This window comes from Triticum aestivum, chromosome 2B (genome assembly GCF_018294505.1).
Source record: "Triticum aestivum cultivar Chinese Spring chromosome 2B, IWGSC CS RefSeq v2.1, whole genome shotgun sequence".
NCBI lineage: Eukaryota > Viridiplantae > Streptophyta > Magnoliopsida > Poales > Poaceae > Triticum > Triticum aestivum.
In genome coordinates this window covers 441324691-441341365 of record NC_057798.1, presented here as the reverse complement: position 1 = coordinate 441341365, position 16675 = coordinate 441324691, and the positions used below count along the sequence as shown (strand labels likewise).

The 16675-nt window shown below is 45.6% G+C and overlaps 1 protein-coding gene across 1 annotated transcript; it reads right to left on the bottom strand.

The window, feature by feature from the left end:
• Positions 1 to 8291: 8291 nt before the first annotated feature.
• Positions 8292 to 9663, bottom strand: LOC123041352 (uncharacterized). Its single transcript, XM_044463978.1, has 2 exons — positions 8824 to 9663; positions 8292 to 8686 (listed from the first exon to the last, which is right to left on the bottom strand). Exons 1-2 carry the CDS (start codon positions 9067 to 9069, stop codon positions 8480 to 8482), a joined length of 453 nt encoding a protein of 150 aa, XP_044319913.1. The 5' UTR covers positions 9070 to 9663; the 3' UTR covers positions 8292 to 8479.
• Between the last annotated feature and the right edge of the window lie 7012 nt (positions 9664 to 16675).

Here is a 16675-nt window from a genome sequence, read left to right as displayed (position 1 = left end):
CGCTGCAGCCCTAGTCCACATCTCTAGTTCTTGCCAGATCGGGTCCACTGTGCCTCCTGTGTTCCGCAAGTCTGTTCTGCCAAATCCCCTTCCATTGCGCTGCTTCCATAAGTTCCAGCATACCGATATGACAACTGGGTCAAAACCCTTCTGATGCAATTTTGGCATTTGTTTCCTCACTACCGGCCACCATCTCCCAATACTATCTTGAGCCGAGGGACATATGGTCATGTCAATCCCCATTCTGTCGAAGCACATGTAACAAAATTGCCGGGCAAAAACACATTGCAGCAAAATGTGATCCACCGTGTCTTGCTCCTGATCACAAAGGAAACAAGGTGATCTCTCCTCCTGCAGACCATGTCTCCATCTCCTGTCCGAGGTCCATAGCCTATACTGGATTGCTAGTCACATGAAGAGCTTGCAGACTAGATGTGCCCAACACTTCCAGATTGCAGCGTAATGCTGGAATCTAATCCCTCCAATACACATCATCTTCTAAGCCGAGAAAGTCGTGTATTTTCCATCCCTATTCCAATCCCAGATTGGTTTGTCCTCCGTGTCCGGCACCAATTGTACCTCCATCAAAATCTCCCACAACTGGATGAATTGTGTCAAACCCTCCATGTCAAGTTCACCTCCAATATCTTCCATCCAAGCATGCATCCATAATGCATCTCTCACACATCTTCGGTTGGCAATTTGGGTCCTAACCTAAATATAGACCAGTGGGGTCAGCTCCTTAACTGTTGCACCATTGATCCAATGATCCGTCCAGAAAAGCACCTTTGTGCCCGCACCAAGTTGCCACTTCACCAAACTGCCAAAAGCCGCACAAACCTGCTGATCAGGTTTCCAGTTCAGCCCCTGCCATGGTCTCGACTCATCGGTTCTCAAAAGCCATGCCCATCTAAGCCTGAGCGCTATCCCGTGCTTGTGTAGATCAATGACACCAAGCCCTCCCAGCTCCTTTGGACGACACACTCTGTTCCAAGATACCAAATATCTACCTCCATGAACCTCTCCAGAGCCTGCCCAAAAAAATGTCCGGCATCCTTTGTCAATTTTCTCCAGAGCCCACTTCGGTGCCTCAGCCACGATCAGATGATGCTTCGCCCTCTCTCTCATAACCTGGTTGACCAATATCAATCTCCCTGGCCGTGTCACCAAGCCTCTTTGCCATCCAGGAAGGATATGCAGTGCAGCATCCACCATTGGCTACCACTCCGAGCGCTTCAACTGCTTAATGCTCAACTACAAGCCAAGATACTTGCAAGGAAAAGACTCCATCTTCCATGGCAAAGCGTCCCTTACCAGCTGCTCATCCTCTGGCTCGGCCGTTATCATGATCGCTGCCGACTTTGCAAAGTTAATCTTCAAACCCAAAGCTTCTCCCAAAATGCCAAAGACCTCACGAACAAATTGCAGGTCCGGGATGGTTGGGTTTATAAATAGGATCACGTCATCAGCGTATAGCGAAAGCCTCTATAGTGGGCTACACCCTTTCATTGAGCTTAACACCTCGTTGCCATGTGCCTTGATCACAATATCAGTAAGGACATCCATTGCTATCACAAAGAGCAAAGGTGAGATAGAATCCCCTTGCCGAAGACCTTTTAGCGTGCATGAACTTAGCTCCGATGGATCCATTCACAATCACTCGGGAACTAGCCAAAGTGAGTAAAATGGCAACCCAATCAATCCATCTGCCTAAAAATCCTTTTGCCTGCAACACCTCGAAAAGGAATGGCCATGAAAGCGAGTCAAAAGCCCTCGAAATGTCCAGCTTCAGCATCACCCCTTTGGCCTTCCTCTTGTGCAGCCTGCGTGCCATTTGCCTTACTAGCAGAAAGTTATCATGAATATTCCTGCCTTTGATAAACGCTGACTAGTTAATATGCACCAAGTCTCCCATCCTCGGCATCAACCTCATTGCCATAAGCTTGGAGGCAAACTTTGGCATACTATGCACTAAGCTTATCGGCTGAAAGTCATTAACTCCACATGCCTCTGGTGACTTCGGTATTAGCGTTATGAGTGCTTGGTTAAGTCTCCCGAACCCAACTCCATTGCCAATGAACAGTTTATGCAAGGCCGCAATCAGATCACCCTTGAAAATCTCCCAGGCTTTTTGAAAAAACAGTCTGATGAACCCGTCTGGGCCCGGCGCCTTTTTGAAAAAACCTCGTTGTCTATCCCACCATGGCCGTCGCCCACGAAGGACTTGCCTCACTAGCGGTAGATCTTCACGAAGTAGGCGATATCCTTGCCCTTACAAACTCCTTGGTTCAACTCCACAATCTTGTCGGAGGCTCCCAAGTGACACCTAGCCAATCTAGGAGACACCACTCTCCAAGAAGTAACAAATGGTGCGTTGATGATGAACTCCTTGCTCTTGTGCTTCAAATGATAGTCTCCCCAACACTCAACTCTCTCTCATAGGTTTTGGATCTGGTGGAAAGAAGATTTGAGTGGAAAGCAACTTGGGGAAGGCTAGAGATCAAGATTCATATGGTAGGAATGGAATATCTTGGTCTCAACACATGACTAGGTGGTTCTCTCTCAGAAATGGTAAGTTGGAAGTGTAGGTTCGTTCTAATGGCTCTCTCCACGAATGAAGAGGAGGTGGAGGGGTATATATAGCCTCCACACAAAATCTAACCGTTGCACATAATTTACCAAACTTGGTGGGACCGAATCGTTAATCTCGGTCAGACCGATTTAGCAAATAATGTGACCGTTAGGGTTTTCAGTGGGACCAAAATGCAACTCGGTGAGACCGTATGGTTAGGGTTAGGGCATAATGTAATCTCGGTAGGACCGATTACACAAACTCGGTGAGACCGATTTTGGTAATAAGCTTTCCAGAGAGTTGGTCAGGCAAACTCGGATTGACCGATTACACGAACTCGGTGAAACCGATTTTGGTAATAAGCTTTCCAGAGAGTTTGCATTGTAATCTCGATAGTACCCGATTGCTCAAACTCGGTGAGACCGACTTTGATAATGGACATACATAGAGAGATTACAATCCCATCTCGGTGAGACCGAGATCCCTATCGGTAAGACCGATTTGCTTAGGGTTTGTGGCAGTGGCTATGACCTTTGGAATCGGTGGCGCCAGATAGGAAGAATCGGTGTGACCGATTTTGGCTTTGGGTTTAGGTCATTTGTGGAAGTGGGAAAGTAGTTGAGGGTTTTGGAGCATATCACAAAGCACATGAAGCAAGAGGCTCATTAAGCAACACCTCATCCCTCCTTGATAGTATTGGCTTTTCCTATAGACTCAATGTGATCTTGGACCACTAAAATGTAAAATGAAGAGTCTTGATCTTGAAGCTTGAGCCAATCCTTTGTCCTTAGCATTTTGAAGGAGTTCCCAAATCCTTTAGTCCATGCCACTCCATTGTTGAACTTATCTGAAACATGCTAGATAAAGTGTTAGTCCAACAAGAGATATGTTGACATTAATTACCAAAACCACCTAGGGAGCACTTGTGCTTTCAGCGTGTCCAAACGATGGAAAGGGTCTGTGATCTCCGCGTCGCAAACCCAAGCTTCCTTCACAACCTCCAAAAAACCATCAAGCTTGACCCAAAACTTCTCAAATTTAAATCTTTTCTTGTAGTGCATATGCTCTTCAAGAGATAGGAATAAGGGACAGTGGTCCGAAGTTGATGTTGAAAGTGCCTGCAACAAGCATTCCGGATGGTCTAGCTCCCAATCAATTGAGACAAAAGCTCTGTCAATCTTGGTCAACATCGGAATCTCCCTTACACTGCTCCCTGTAAATCTACGCCCATATAGGAAGAGTTACTTGAGCGCATTATCCTCCACAAACCTTTTAAATCTACTCATCATTCTCCGATCCAAAAGGGCATTGTTTTTGTCAGCCGCATGTAAAATCATGTTGAAGTCTCCCCAAACCAGCCAAGGGCCAGGACAGAGCTGCCTCCTCGCCGCTAACTCATCCAAGAACATGATCTTTTGGGCATCCTCTTGCAGGCCATACACCACGGTAAGCCACCACGATGGTCCCTCCAAAGGAGAGACGTATTAGTTGTGAAGTTAGTATCATTGACAAAGTTTGTCAATTGCACCTTTGTGTAATCCCACGCCACAAAAATCCCTCCCCGAGTATCCGACGCCGACAAATAGTAAAAGCCATCATAGGCTGGCCCTACACATTGCATTATTACAAATTGATCCACCGTCTCTAGCTTAGTTTCTAGGATACAAATGATAGCTACTCGAAGAGATTCTACAAACTCCCTAAGGGCCTTCTTCTGGGCAGGGCTATTTAGCCCCCTCACATTCCAACACACCAGCTCTTGGTTGTTGTACGACATGGAAAATGTGTGCTCCATGCCCGTACCCACCTCCCTGCTAGAGACCTAGACGGCCACCAACTCACTGCTCTCCAAATCGGCTCTCAAGTTTAGTGGAATTGCCTTGCCAAAGATGGCTGCAATCGCCCTCAACTATTGCTCTTGCAAAGGTGAATGAAACACCTCTCTCAGTTGACCTAGCGCGTCCTCGGAGACCGCCAGATCATCACGATCGAACCCGAGCGTCTTGAGTAGGACCGATTCTGCTGCCGAAGCCTTGGATTTGTGTGGACCGCCCACACCAAGCGACCTGGTCGTGTGTCGCGGTGTAAACGGGTCCTGCCCAGGCCGAACTCCCCGCAATCCCTCAAATTCCTTAAGTAGAGGAGGTACTAGCTTCTCCAACAAACCCCGCAAAATGTCTTGATGTTGCCAAGTGCCACTTGCTCCTTAGAAGAAAGCCTCGTATTTGTGCAATCCATCTGACTAGCACTCGACTGCATGTTGCATAGTGCATTGCATGGCATGGACATAGTCCCGGCGAGGGGTACGTGCATGTGCACGTCAACATCCATGCCAACTGCACGGTCCATAAGGCGCGGCCCCACCAAACAGTCCATCCCCTCACGGCCAGCCTCTCCCAGCCTCCTGTCGCAATCTCCAACTGGGTCCTCGATTCCCACCTCCGCAGGCGTGGTAGTGGGAGGCAGCCTTTCTTCCATCGGGTCCCACCCTGGTGCTGTCTCCTGGTCCAGAGATCCCCCCGTTCTTTGTGCCTCACGATCTGGCCCAATCTGGGGCTCCACATGACCGGACTCCACAACTTCCAGGTCGCCCAAGCTCTGTCCCACTGGGCCCGCGGCAGCAGTGGTAGCTGCCACCTCAGCCTGCACTGTCACCACATTGGCTGGCTCGCTCTCCAAGGGTAGGGACCGAACAGAATCCTTGGCGATCCCCATGCCCTGTCCCAACGCTGCCCCATTGGACATCTCTTGTCTACCCAAAGCAGCCGCCTCAGGATCCACCGAACCTGTCACGACAGCTTCTGTCGCCATGCCCTGCACACCAATGGGAGGAAGGGGAGACTGGTCTGGTCTATGGGAAGGCGACCGTGGGCCCTCTGCAACCACCAAATCCTGACCCAAAGTGGCGACCACAGGATTCTCTGTGGCTAAGCTTCCCGGATCCACAGGCTCTTCCTGACGGCCTTGCACAGGCTGCACCGCCTCCACCGGCCTCCCCAACGCCGGAGCAGAAGGCCAGACCGTCGGCGCTGCAGAAATCCCCAACCTCGACGACACGACCACCCGGGCAGCTGCCATGATTGGCGGAATGCGCCAATCCGAGGGCCCCACGCGCCCCAGTAATGCCTGTCGATACGAGCCACCGGCAACACCTCCCGCCAGCGCACCGCCTCTGACATCCCGAACACCATGCGTCCAAGGTAGCACACGCCATTCTCCACTGCCTGAGAAACTATCCGAGTCTTCTGGCAGACCGCTTTGGCCGCTCCCATCTGAACTTGGCGGCCGCAACCACCCCTCCGGACCGGTGTGCTCTCTGACCCTGCCAATATGGTTGAGTGTCTTGTACTCGAGCAGCTAACGGGAAGTTGGCCGGCGAGCCGCCGGATTGAGCTCCGCCTCTAGCTCCGGCACCCACAGTCTCCTTACCACCGGCACCTCATCGGGGTCAATGCACCAAGCCCATAGCTTGAACAGGGAGAGGTCCTTGCGGCTGGCTGTCTCCGGTGCCAAGCTCTCCACCAGGCAGCCCGAACCCAAGAGCTCTGCAGTCGTGTCCCTCATCCAGAAATGGGAAGGCACTCCCTCAATCATCAAATCCACCTAAGAACGCATCACTTTTGACACTGCTTGTGCTTGCCACAGCCAAGGCCTAAAGAACAACTTGAAGAAGCCATGCTCGATGAAGTCCATCGTAAGGGCCTGGTTCCTGAGCTCCGGTGTCGCAAAGACCACAAGAAAATCCTCCGGGAAGAACATATGAACGGAAAACTAGTGTCTGGGAACATCTAGTTGGGCCGCGATAGCCTCCGCCGCCTCCACAAGCGAAACCGCCGGCCTGGAACCACCAATGTATGCGACCACAGCTGTTTTGAGTCTTCGCTCCATGTCATCCATCTCATGGGTCCGCGAGATGATGCAGACATCCATGGCCGCTGGATCCGCGGTCGCCGTAGGCAGCGCTAGCCAGGCTCCTGCAGGTACGGTGTCGGCCGGGACTGATGAGGGCCTCCCCTGGGAAGAGACCTGTCGAGTCGCCGGCGACAACCTGCGCGCGAGCCCTGCTGGCGGCTGCTGCAGACCAGTCCGCGCCACCTTGCCCATGGCCTCACGCCGGAGATTCTCTTCTGACCGCGGGCTCCGAGGACGCGAGCACCCCGACGAGATGTGTCCTTCCAGCCCGCATCAGAAGCAAAGAGGCTGAAAGGTGCAGTCTTCCCTGCGGTGCCCATCCTGGAAACACTTGAAACAGAGGCCGAAAAGATCCGGCGGGACCTCGCGCCTCTCCTGCGACGAAACCGGCGACCGCGACCTGGCACGCGCCGCCGCCACGAGCTGCCTCTGCCTGAGCTCCCACTTTCGGCGACGCCAAAGCTCCTTGCGCGAGGGGCCTAGCCTTCTCCACGGGGCCGCCACAGCCGCGCCTGCCGCCGGATCCGCGGCCACCAAACCGGCCTGGGGAGGCGCGCCCGTGGAGGAGCCCGCGGATCCCGACGACCCGGAAAGGCCGAGGCCGGACACAACGGGCTGCAAGCGGGAGGAGATCGAGCCCGGGCTGCCAGGGCTGGGAGGGTTCGAGGCCATGGACGGAAGGTGGGCGCCAGGGACCGGAGTGGTCGCCGGCGCGAAGGGGTGGACGCCGGGGCCGGAGTGGCCGCCGGCGGAGAAGGGGAGAAGGGGAGCGGGGGGAGGGCTTTTTCTCAGCACCCCTAAATAATACATTTTTGCCCCTAAAAGTTTCGTGTATAAAATAGGATTAAGTGAAGCCTTTTGAACATTTTCATCTCTACGAAGCCCTTTATACACGTGTAATGTTTACATTGTCAAATACACCCTTCATTAATGGGCGTTTTAGAACCAATACTTGTCTTGCCTATGTGAGCGTCTTAAGAGATCTTGCAATTAATAAAGATTTTTTTTCTAAAGGCAATTAATAAAGGATTTGGAAAGAAGAGCTTGTGACACTTTCTTACAAAGCATTCGCTTCTCGTTTGTTATGTGGTGTTTGATCTAGGCTTTAACTATCGTAGAATTTCAATCAACACGTTTTAATTCCTTTATTTAGTTCTTGCAGTACTTCTCAATAAAATTCCAGGTCAGTTGGCCCTACCAGTGATACACTAGATCCTCCTCTGATGGTATGGATGACTGCACACATCCACCCACTCTGTGCTGGTGAGAGCGAGAGATAGCCCCTACAGCATTTGCATAATCTGTGTCCTGATTGACGAGAGCGCGCAAGGAATCGAATCCCCCAGATTGCCATCTTAACTCGCGAATTTGCGCCCCACACTGATGGAAGATAAGGTACTTTACGGTTGTGGACACTCATTTTGCTTATCGTAATGATAAGGCCACATTGGTGATTGCGGTTAGAAAGACGCATGCTCGTCTACAACATATCACAAGGGGCTGTTTGTTACGAGCCATGTTAGCACACACAATCTATGAGACGTCATCAGAACAAGAACGAACGCAATAATCATCAAGCGAACAAACCTGATGCACACGAAGCTAAGGACATGTACAATGGTTCTATCTTAGCAATGTCACATAAAATAAATGATGAGATGGAGGAGAGAGAAATCGTAAGAAAAGGTTTGCCAAGACAAGAGATGATCTCTTAGCACAATATGTCTCACCACGTTTTTAGAAATAACTACTTATTTAAGATAAGGCTAAGATATGACCCATTGTAGATAAAGCCAAGACAAGAATATGAAAGAGTTAAGATAAGACTATCTTATCAACCATTGTACATGCCTTAAGTACCGATTGGTCATGCACAACCACTGAATCAGGGCACGTATGGCCGGAAATAATAGCGGTTCTGTCAGAATAGACGTGCCATCAGCTACAAAAATTCTGATTGCCAGCAGGCACGTACGCGATGTGGTAGTAGAGATACTAAGCAGGGAGGCCGTACTGGCAGAGATGCCCCTGATGCGAAAAGCATCGGCGGGGACAGAAGGCGAGGGAAGCCATGCCGCGGAAGGCAATTCCGGCGGTGTTGTTTCTTGCGTCGTTGGCGCCGCCGCTTCTCATGGCACTGTCTCTGCTCGCCGGCTGCGGCGGCGCGGGCACCACACCGGGCTCCCACTCCCGCATCAGCGCCTGACAATGTAGAACAGTGACCCAATGGCCGCACACGGCACACAGATCACCAACGCAACGCGACCCACCACCCAAGGAGGCACACAATCCAAAATCTCGCACATACGCAAAACAATGAAGCAGCAACAATCGCAGACCTCCGAGCAGGAAGATGAAGAAGGACGCAGGGGACGCACACCCAACAGCCGATCCAGCCCGCAGACTCCCTCCAAAGAAACCGATCCAGCGGAAGACCAAAGAGTCAGTGCAGGAAACGCCTCCCGTCGAAGAAGCAGGCGGCGAAGAGCAGCGCGCTCCCGGCTCACCGGAGTGACCGCCGCCGCCACGATTTGATAGGACAGGAACCACAACAAATCGGTAGGCATGTACATTAGTTCAGACATCTTGGAGTCTGTAACAAATACGCCACGTCAACAATAGACAGTAGTGAAAACATCTATAGCACCCACGAAATTAGGATCTGAAAACAAATCTGGGCATCATCCGGATACGGCGGTTGGGCGGAAAAAACAGCAGATTAGCGACGGGCTGAGCGTACAACGGGAAAACGCCTATCGGTAAGTAGCGAAGTTTCTGGGATTAGACCGTCTGCCAAATACACACAGCCTCCTTCTCTCTCCTTATTCTCTCTCTTCCACCTAAGAAAAAATATCACGTGTCACGCGTTATAGACGGCTGACTAGATGTTGTTGTACATGCCGAGAGACCAACACCCGTTTAACTCACAGCGAGGGCCTCGATAAACCAGGAGCCAGGAGCCTCTTCTCAAAAAAAAAAAAAAAAAAAGATAAACCAGGAGCCTCCCACCCAAGGGAGCTTAGAGTTTTGTGTGTACTTACCGTGCATGGAACCGTCGAGGTATGTCTGGAACACTGAAATATCTCGGCCGCGACATCACATTGGTTGCCTATGCTGATATTAAAGGAAATCCAGAAAGGAAGCTGGTATCGCCATCGATAAACATGTGTGACAACCCATGCATTGCATCCTGTGGAAAAATGAGGTCCCATCAGCATCGATCCTCCAAGGGGGGCAAGTCATGAGGGAGCTAAGCTAAGGTTGCCTATCCCAGCATGTATCCATCCATCCAGCTGCGGGTCATGGTGGCCATACGGGGTTGTAATCAGTCTCTTCTAGTGGCTGAAAGGGTTGTGGCCCCTTTGCTCACACAAAGGGAGGGTGGGCAATTCAAAGGTGCACCTGAGAGCTGGGGTATTCAGGCGAAGGAAAAAACTATTTCTGAACGTCAACAGTTCTGAAAAAAAAATACATTTAATTGTTTGAGTACTTTTTATGCTTGTAAAAATTATATGGAAAACCCAGCAAAAAAGGTTATATGGAAACATCATTTTTTTTCTGCGTAAAAAAGCAAGTTTTTTTTGTGGGGAGTTAAAAAGCAAGTTTAGTGCTAAAGAGGGTGCTTTCAAGATCAGTAAAGTTATTTATTTTGCCTAGGGGGCAACACCGATATTTTTCCACGTAACTAGAGTTATATAGGAGAATTAATAATGTATATGTGTCTTCTTTAAAATCGTTTGGCATTTAGAAAGTATCTCTGGGAGCACGTCATTTCACCACAACAGGTTTGACCGTTTGACATGCAGAGACTCCCATTGAAATTCTTTTTTTCTAAAGGGTCATGGCCACATATTAAGTATCACAAGTCCTTAAAAACACTCATACATAAAAATAAAATTACAATCAAATCTTTGGATGTGCCGAAGTCATCTTCCTCCATCATCCACGGGCGACACGCCATGAGCATAGCGCAATGCCGCCTCTTGGCCTCTGCCTCAATGGAGCAAACTTTTTAAACCCAAGAGCTTGTAGAAGTAGCGGCCGGAAAATCGTCGATGTAGACAAGGAGACGTCGGCGACCGCGATATGCAAACAAATCGCCACCCCGGAGTAGGAATAGGAGCCTGTAAAAAATCAAACACCATGAAACTGGCTGAATCGAGACGAATCCGCGAGAAACCTAAACCGATCGGACCCCGGAAGACCCATCGAAAACACTGTCCCACACGCCCTCCGTCGGTGATAAACACACCAACGAAATGGGAAAAGGTCAGGGAGAACATTATTCCTAAACTAAGAAAGCGTCGCCACCTCGCCGCCCAAAACCAAACACGAGGTCTTCCTAATGTAAACCTGGAAAAAAAAACATGGCACTACATGATAGGTCCAGGTCCAATGTCGAGTTCACTGATGCCCATGATCATGCATTGATGCCCTCTTCTCCGATAACCTGGCCAGGCTGGGCCGTCGTTGAAGATCACCGTGCTGGATATGTGACCCTCTGGCCACTTTCGGCTTCACCAGCACCGTCGTCGAGCATTGCCTGCTAACATCCGCAGTCCTACCACTCATCACCGTCGTCATCCCACAACAACCCACCTGCTCCTCCATACAGGGCTCCCCATGAGCAGTGATACGTCTCCAACGTACCTATAATTTATGAAGTATTCATGCCATATCTACCTAAGTTCTACATGGTTTTGGTGCACTTTTTATATGATTTTAATGGACTAACCTATTAACCTAGTGCCCAGTGCCAGTTCCTATTTTTTGGCTATTTTTTGTATCGGAGAAAATCCATACCAAATGAAGTCCAATTGCCTTGAAACTTTACGGTGATTTTTATGGACAAAATGAGACCCACGAAGTATCGGAGAAGGACCAGAGGATGGCCAGGGGAGCCACGAGCCTGGGGGCGCCCTGCCTCCTATGGCGCCCCCTGAGCTCGGTGGACGCTCAGGTACCCCCCTGACATGAGACCAACGCCAAAAAACTTTATAAATAGGGAAAACCCCAGAAAGAAACATAGAACTTCCACGCCGCACCCGCAAGCCTGTGTCCGAAGCGATCTCATCTGTAGGCCTTTCCGGTACCCTGTCGGAGGGGGAAATCATCACAAGAGGGGAAAATAATCACCGGAGGACATCTTCATCATCCGAGCGGTTTCCATGACTAGGAGGGAGTAGTTCGCCCTCAGGGCTGAGGGTATGTACCACTAGCTATGTGTTTGATATCTCTCTCTCTCATGTTCTTGATTTGACACGATCTTGATATACCACGAGCTTTGTTAACATAGTTGGACCATATGGTGTTCTTCCCTCTCTCTCTCTCTCTTTCTCTCTTGTTGTGATGAATTGAGTCTTTCCATTTGAGGTTTCATTGTTATCGGATTGAATATTGGATTTTAGATCAACTGATGTATGGCTTGCATGTGGATACTCGTGGTGACATGGGGTATTCTATTGAGACACTTGATGTATGTTTTTCTAGTCAACTTGCGGATTCCCGTGGTGGCATTGGATTAATCTAGGCATAGGGGTTGTTACACGTTTTTGTCCTACTTTCTCCCGTAGAAAATTTGGGGTACTCTTTGAGGTTCTTTGTGTTGGATTGAATATTATGAATATGAAATTATATGGTGTTATTCTAGTACGAACTCTAGAGCTATTTGTGACACTTATAGGGATGGCTCAATAGATTGATTGGAAAGATAACTTTGAGGTGGTTTCCTACCTACAACAATTTCTTCTTATGTTCTCCGCTATTGATAAGAACGTTGGAGTGATTCTTTGTCACACATTGAGGGATTGTTATATGATTCAATTATGTTAGCACTGTTGAGAAATTTCTCTAGTGAAAGTATGAACCCTAGGCCTTGTTTCTAAGCATTGAATATCGTTTGTGCTCACTTTTGTTACTTGCTTCCTTTCTGTTTTTAGTATTTCAGATTATAAAAACCTATTTTTACTATTCATACTACACTGGTATCACCATCTCTTCGCCAAACTAGTGCACCTATACAATTTACCATGTATTGGGTGTGTTGGGTACACAAGAGATTTCTTATATTTGATTGCAGGGTTGTTTGAGAGAGACCATATTCATCCCACACCTCCCACCGATTGATAAACCTTAGGTCATCCACTTCAGGGAAATTTGCTATTGTCTTACAAAACTGCGCTTGTAGGCCCAACCGAGTCACAAGAATAAAGTTGCATAGTAGACATCAAGCTCTTTCTGGTGCCGTTGCCGGGGATGTGAGTGCTTGAAGGTATATCTTTAGGTCTTGCAATTAATTTTTTTGTTTCTTGTTTATTCACTAGTTTGGTTTATAAAAGAATGGAATGGAATTGAAGTTGCATCAAGTTCTTTATCTTTATGATGTCTTTCTTGAAAATTAGGGAATGAAAAATTGTGCCAAAGTGTTAGAAGAAGAATTCAATAAAATGTTTGGCATAGAATCTTTGAATGATAAGCATGATTGCAATGTTGTTAGTATGCTTTCTATGAATATCCATGATAGAAATGATATGCAAAGCGATAAGCTTGGGGATGCTATATTTGATGAAGATGATATTTTTAGTCCACCAAGTTTTGATGAGCAAATTTATTATGATGATTGCATGCCTCCTATTTATGATGATTACAATGATGAAAGTGCGTTTGAAAGAGTGTCAACTCTAGGAAGTAATGATCCCACTATTTTGCAGGGTATTTAATCTTATTTTAATAATTACGAAAGTGGATTTGGAGAGGTAACGACTTTATTTTGTGATGATTCCACTATTTCGGAAGAGGTTACAATTGATTATGACAACAAAGTTGCACTCTATGATGATTTTGGTGATGACATGTATACTATAAATAGTAATGATAACCATGATACGTGCCATCATGATTCTAATGTTTAAATGGGTTATGCCAATCAAGTATCACATGATAGTTATTTCATTGAATTTGCTCTCACTACTATTGATGAGAATAAATTTTCTTACGAGAGGAGTAATAAAAATTGTATGCTTCTGGATCATGAAAAGAATGCTTTGTGTGATAGTTATATTGTTGAATTCATTCATGATGCTACTAAATATTATTATGGGATGGGAATATGCGCTTATATATATTTCAACAACATCAAGTTTCCTCTTTTTATGATGAAAGTTTCAAAGTTCCGCTTGTTTTGCCTTCCTATGCTCATTGATTCTTGCTCCCATAAATTGTTTGATCACAAAATCCCAATGCATAGGAAGTGGGTTAGGCTTAAATGAGTTTTATATATACTTCCTGATGCTCCCTTTATGTTTCAATTATTTACTTTTATATGAGCATCATTAAAATCATCATGCCTAGCTAAAAGACTTTAAAGAAAAGCGCTTGTTGGGAGACAACCCAATATTTGTACCTACTGTTTTGTGAGTTCACATTATTAGGATAATGTAGTAATCATGTTTTATAGCTTTTTTCAATAGTTTTCCAAGTAAAACCTTTGGGGTGATAGTTGAATTGATTATGTGCAAAAATAGAAACTTCTGCGCCTAGTACTAGAATTACTATAATTCACTGGGATATGATAACATTCTAAAATTTTTAAACATGATGTATATAAAAATATCTTGCATTTTCCTATTTTTCAGTATTTTTGGGGTTACATAAGTATGGCTTTTGTTCATATCGTTACAAACCGTTCTATTTTTGACAGATTCTGCTTTCAATGCATAACTAGGTTGTTTTATAGTTTCTATGGCTTATATTGGTCAATATAAATTGTAGAAATCATAGAGTACAGAAGGAATTATATGGGAACAATTATGAGTCTTGTCTTGATAGTACCAAAGTGTAAGATCTGCTCTTTATCATACTAACCTATCTCACAAAGTTTCGTTAAGTTTTGTGTGATTGAAGTTTTTATGTTTTGGGTGAGACACCGATATGAGGAGAATAAGGAGTGGAAAGACCCTAATCTTGGGGATGCAGCCCGAGGTAATATTCAAGGAAGCCTCAAGCATCTAAGCTTGGGGATGCCCCGGAAGGCATCCCCTCTTTCGTCTTCAACATTATCGATAACCTCACTTGGAACTATACTTTTATTCGTCACATAATATGAGTTTTGCTTGGAGTATCATTTTCTTTTGTTGATATTTGCTTGCTATTATTAATAATCGTGATTTTATATTATATTTCAATAGAAGTGTCGAGTATAGCCTTTACCATGCTCAGTTTGCAAGTTTATGAGTTGTTGTTCAAAAACGGAAAGTTTTCTGTTATATCTTAAATATTCCTCAATAGTCAGTACATGAAAAAAATCTTGAAATTTGTACATAGTGAGCATGCGTGAGTTCTCTGTCACGTGGTAATATTTGAGAATTTTTTGGGGTTAAATAAGTATGAATTTCTCTTCATCCTTTATAGACTATTCAGTATAGAGAGATTATCATTATATTGCATTGTTTGCATATGTTTGCTCGCTTAATGTTTCTGTTAATGGTTGGGAGTATTAAATATGCAGAGACATTTAGTATGCAGTGTTTAATTATACTTTTTGAATTTTCAATAGTAGAGAATGTTAAGGTTTTGAGTTGATTTATACTAACTTATCTCACGAGTTCTTGTTGAGTTTTGTGTGGATGAAGTTGCAAAGATTTAATAGAAGCCATGATATGAGAGGAATTAAGGAGACACAAGAACTCAAGCTTGGGGATGCCCAAGGCATCTCGAGTTAATATCTCAAGAAGTCTCAATCATCTAAGCTTGGGGATGCCCCGGTAGCCATCCCACCTTTCTTCATCAACAACTATCGGTTAGTTTTGGTTTAGCCTAAGTTTCTTTTTGTTCACATGGCATGTGCTATTCTTGGAGTGCCCTTTTATATTTTTTTTGTTGTTTGAATAAAATACTTAAATCTGAAAGTTCTAAAATTGAGAGAGTCCTCAGTTAGCTATTTAGTTATTTGACTACTCATTGACATTCACTTATATCTTTTAGGATAGTTTGTCATTTACTCTCGTTCTTCACTTATATCCTAAGAGTAAATTGTTGAATGGATTGAATATGACAAAGTTCAAATTATATGTGCTTCATATTCTTGTCTCACGCCTAATAGTAGTTTCACATTGGATTTAGAAAGTAAAATCTATTAAAGTTTGACAATCACAATATTGGTCATACAAGCAATTCATGAATGACTAGTATATGGAAGAGAAATTTCACATACAATTATATTATCTTGGACATCTTTTATGATTGTGAATACCCATTAATTATTCTCAAACTTGATAAAATTGGTTGAAGTTGGACAAGGAAGACAACATAATGAATTATATTTAGCTAGATTTTCATAGAAGTTATATCGATATGGATCCTCCAACATGTGGTGCTCGTTTATAATCTCTGCTAGCCATAATTTTGGTGCTAAGACGGAATACTGCTTGTGCATCAAAAATCCTTGAGCCAAGTTTCTTCCATAAGTGTCCCCATACCTACCTATATACGGTATTACCCTGCCGTACCAAGTAAATTTGCATGTGCCATCTCTTAATGTTCAAATAAACATATGTTTTGTGTGCCCGTACTGCTCATGGAGAAATAGGGCATTCAATATCTTCCATTTTAATTGGGTTATTCTCATGATGGGTATTTATTGACTTGTCGTTGCACGAGAGAGGCTGGTAATTGGAATGCCCAGTCTCGTTAAACAAAAAATAAAGAAAGATATAATAAAACAAACTCCCCCTAGAAAGTTGATTGTTTGGAGGGAACCCATGAATTCGGCTAGCCATGGCTTTTATTTGTATGGTTGAGGGGGAGTAAACTTTTCATTTTCGCAACCCTAGTCGGATTATTAGCAAAAATCATTTGTACAAAACAAACAACTAATCACTAACCCTATACAGATACCATTCAAACAATCAATACACTACATGCATCTAACGCATCTTAATTACTCTGATTTCATGGACTGAGAGAACATAACCATAGGATTTGTATTCCAAAAAAATTAGAGGGGATAGGTGCTACTTCTTGAGCTTGCGTTGATTTTTCCCTTGAAGAGGAAAGGGTGATGCAGCAAAGTAGAGATAAGTATTTCCCTCAGTTAGGAACCAAGGTATCAATCTAGTAGGTGGCACAAGCAAGTCTCCAATCTATGCACCTGCACAAACTAAAAAACACTTGCACTCAATGCGAAAAAGGGGT

Coding starts and splice junctions, on each gene's coding strand:
- LOC123041352 (XM_044463978.1), bottom strand. CDS start 9,069: ATGTCTGAACTAATGTACATGCCTACCGATTTGTTGTGGTTCCTGTCC. Junction 8,687..8,823: donor CTTCATCTTCCTGCTCGGAG/GTCTGCGATTGT, acceptor CTACATTGTCAG/GCGCTGATGCGGGAGTGGGA.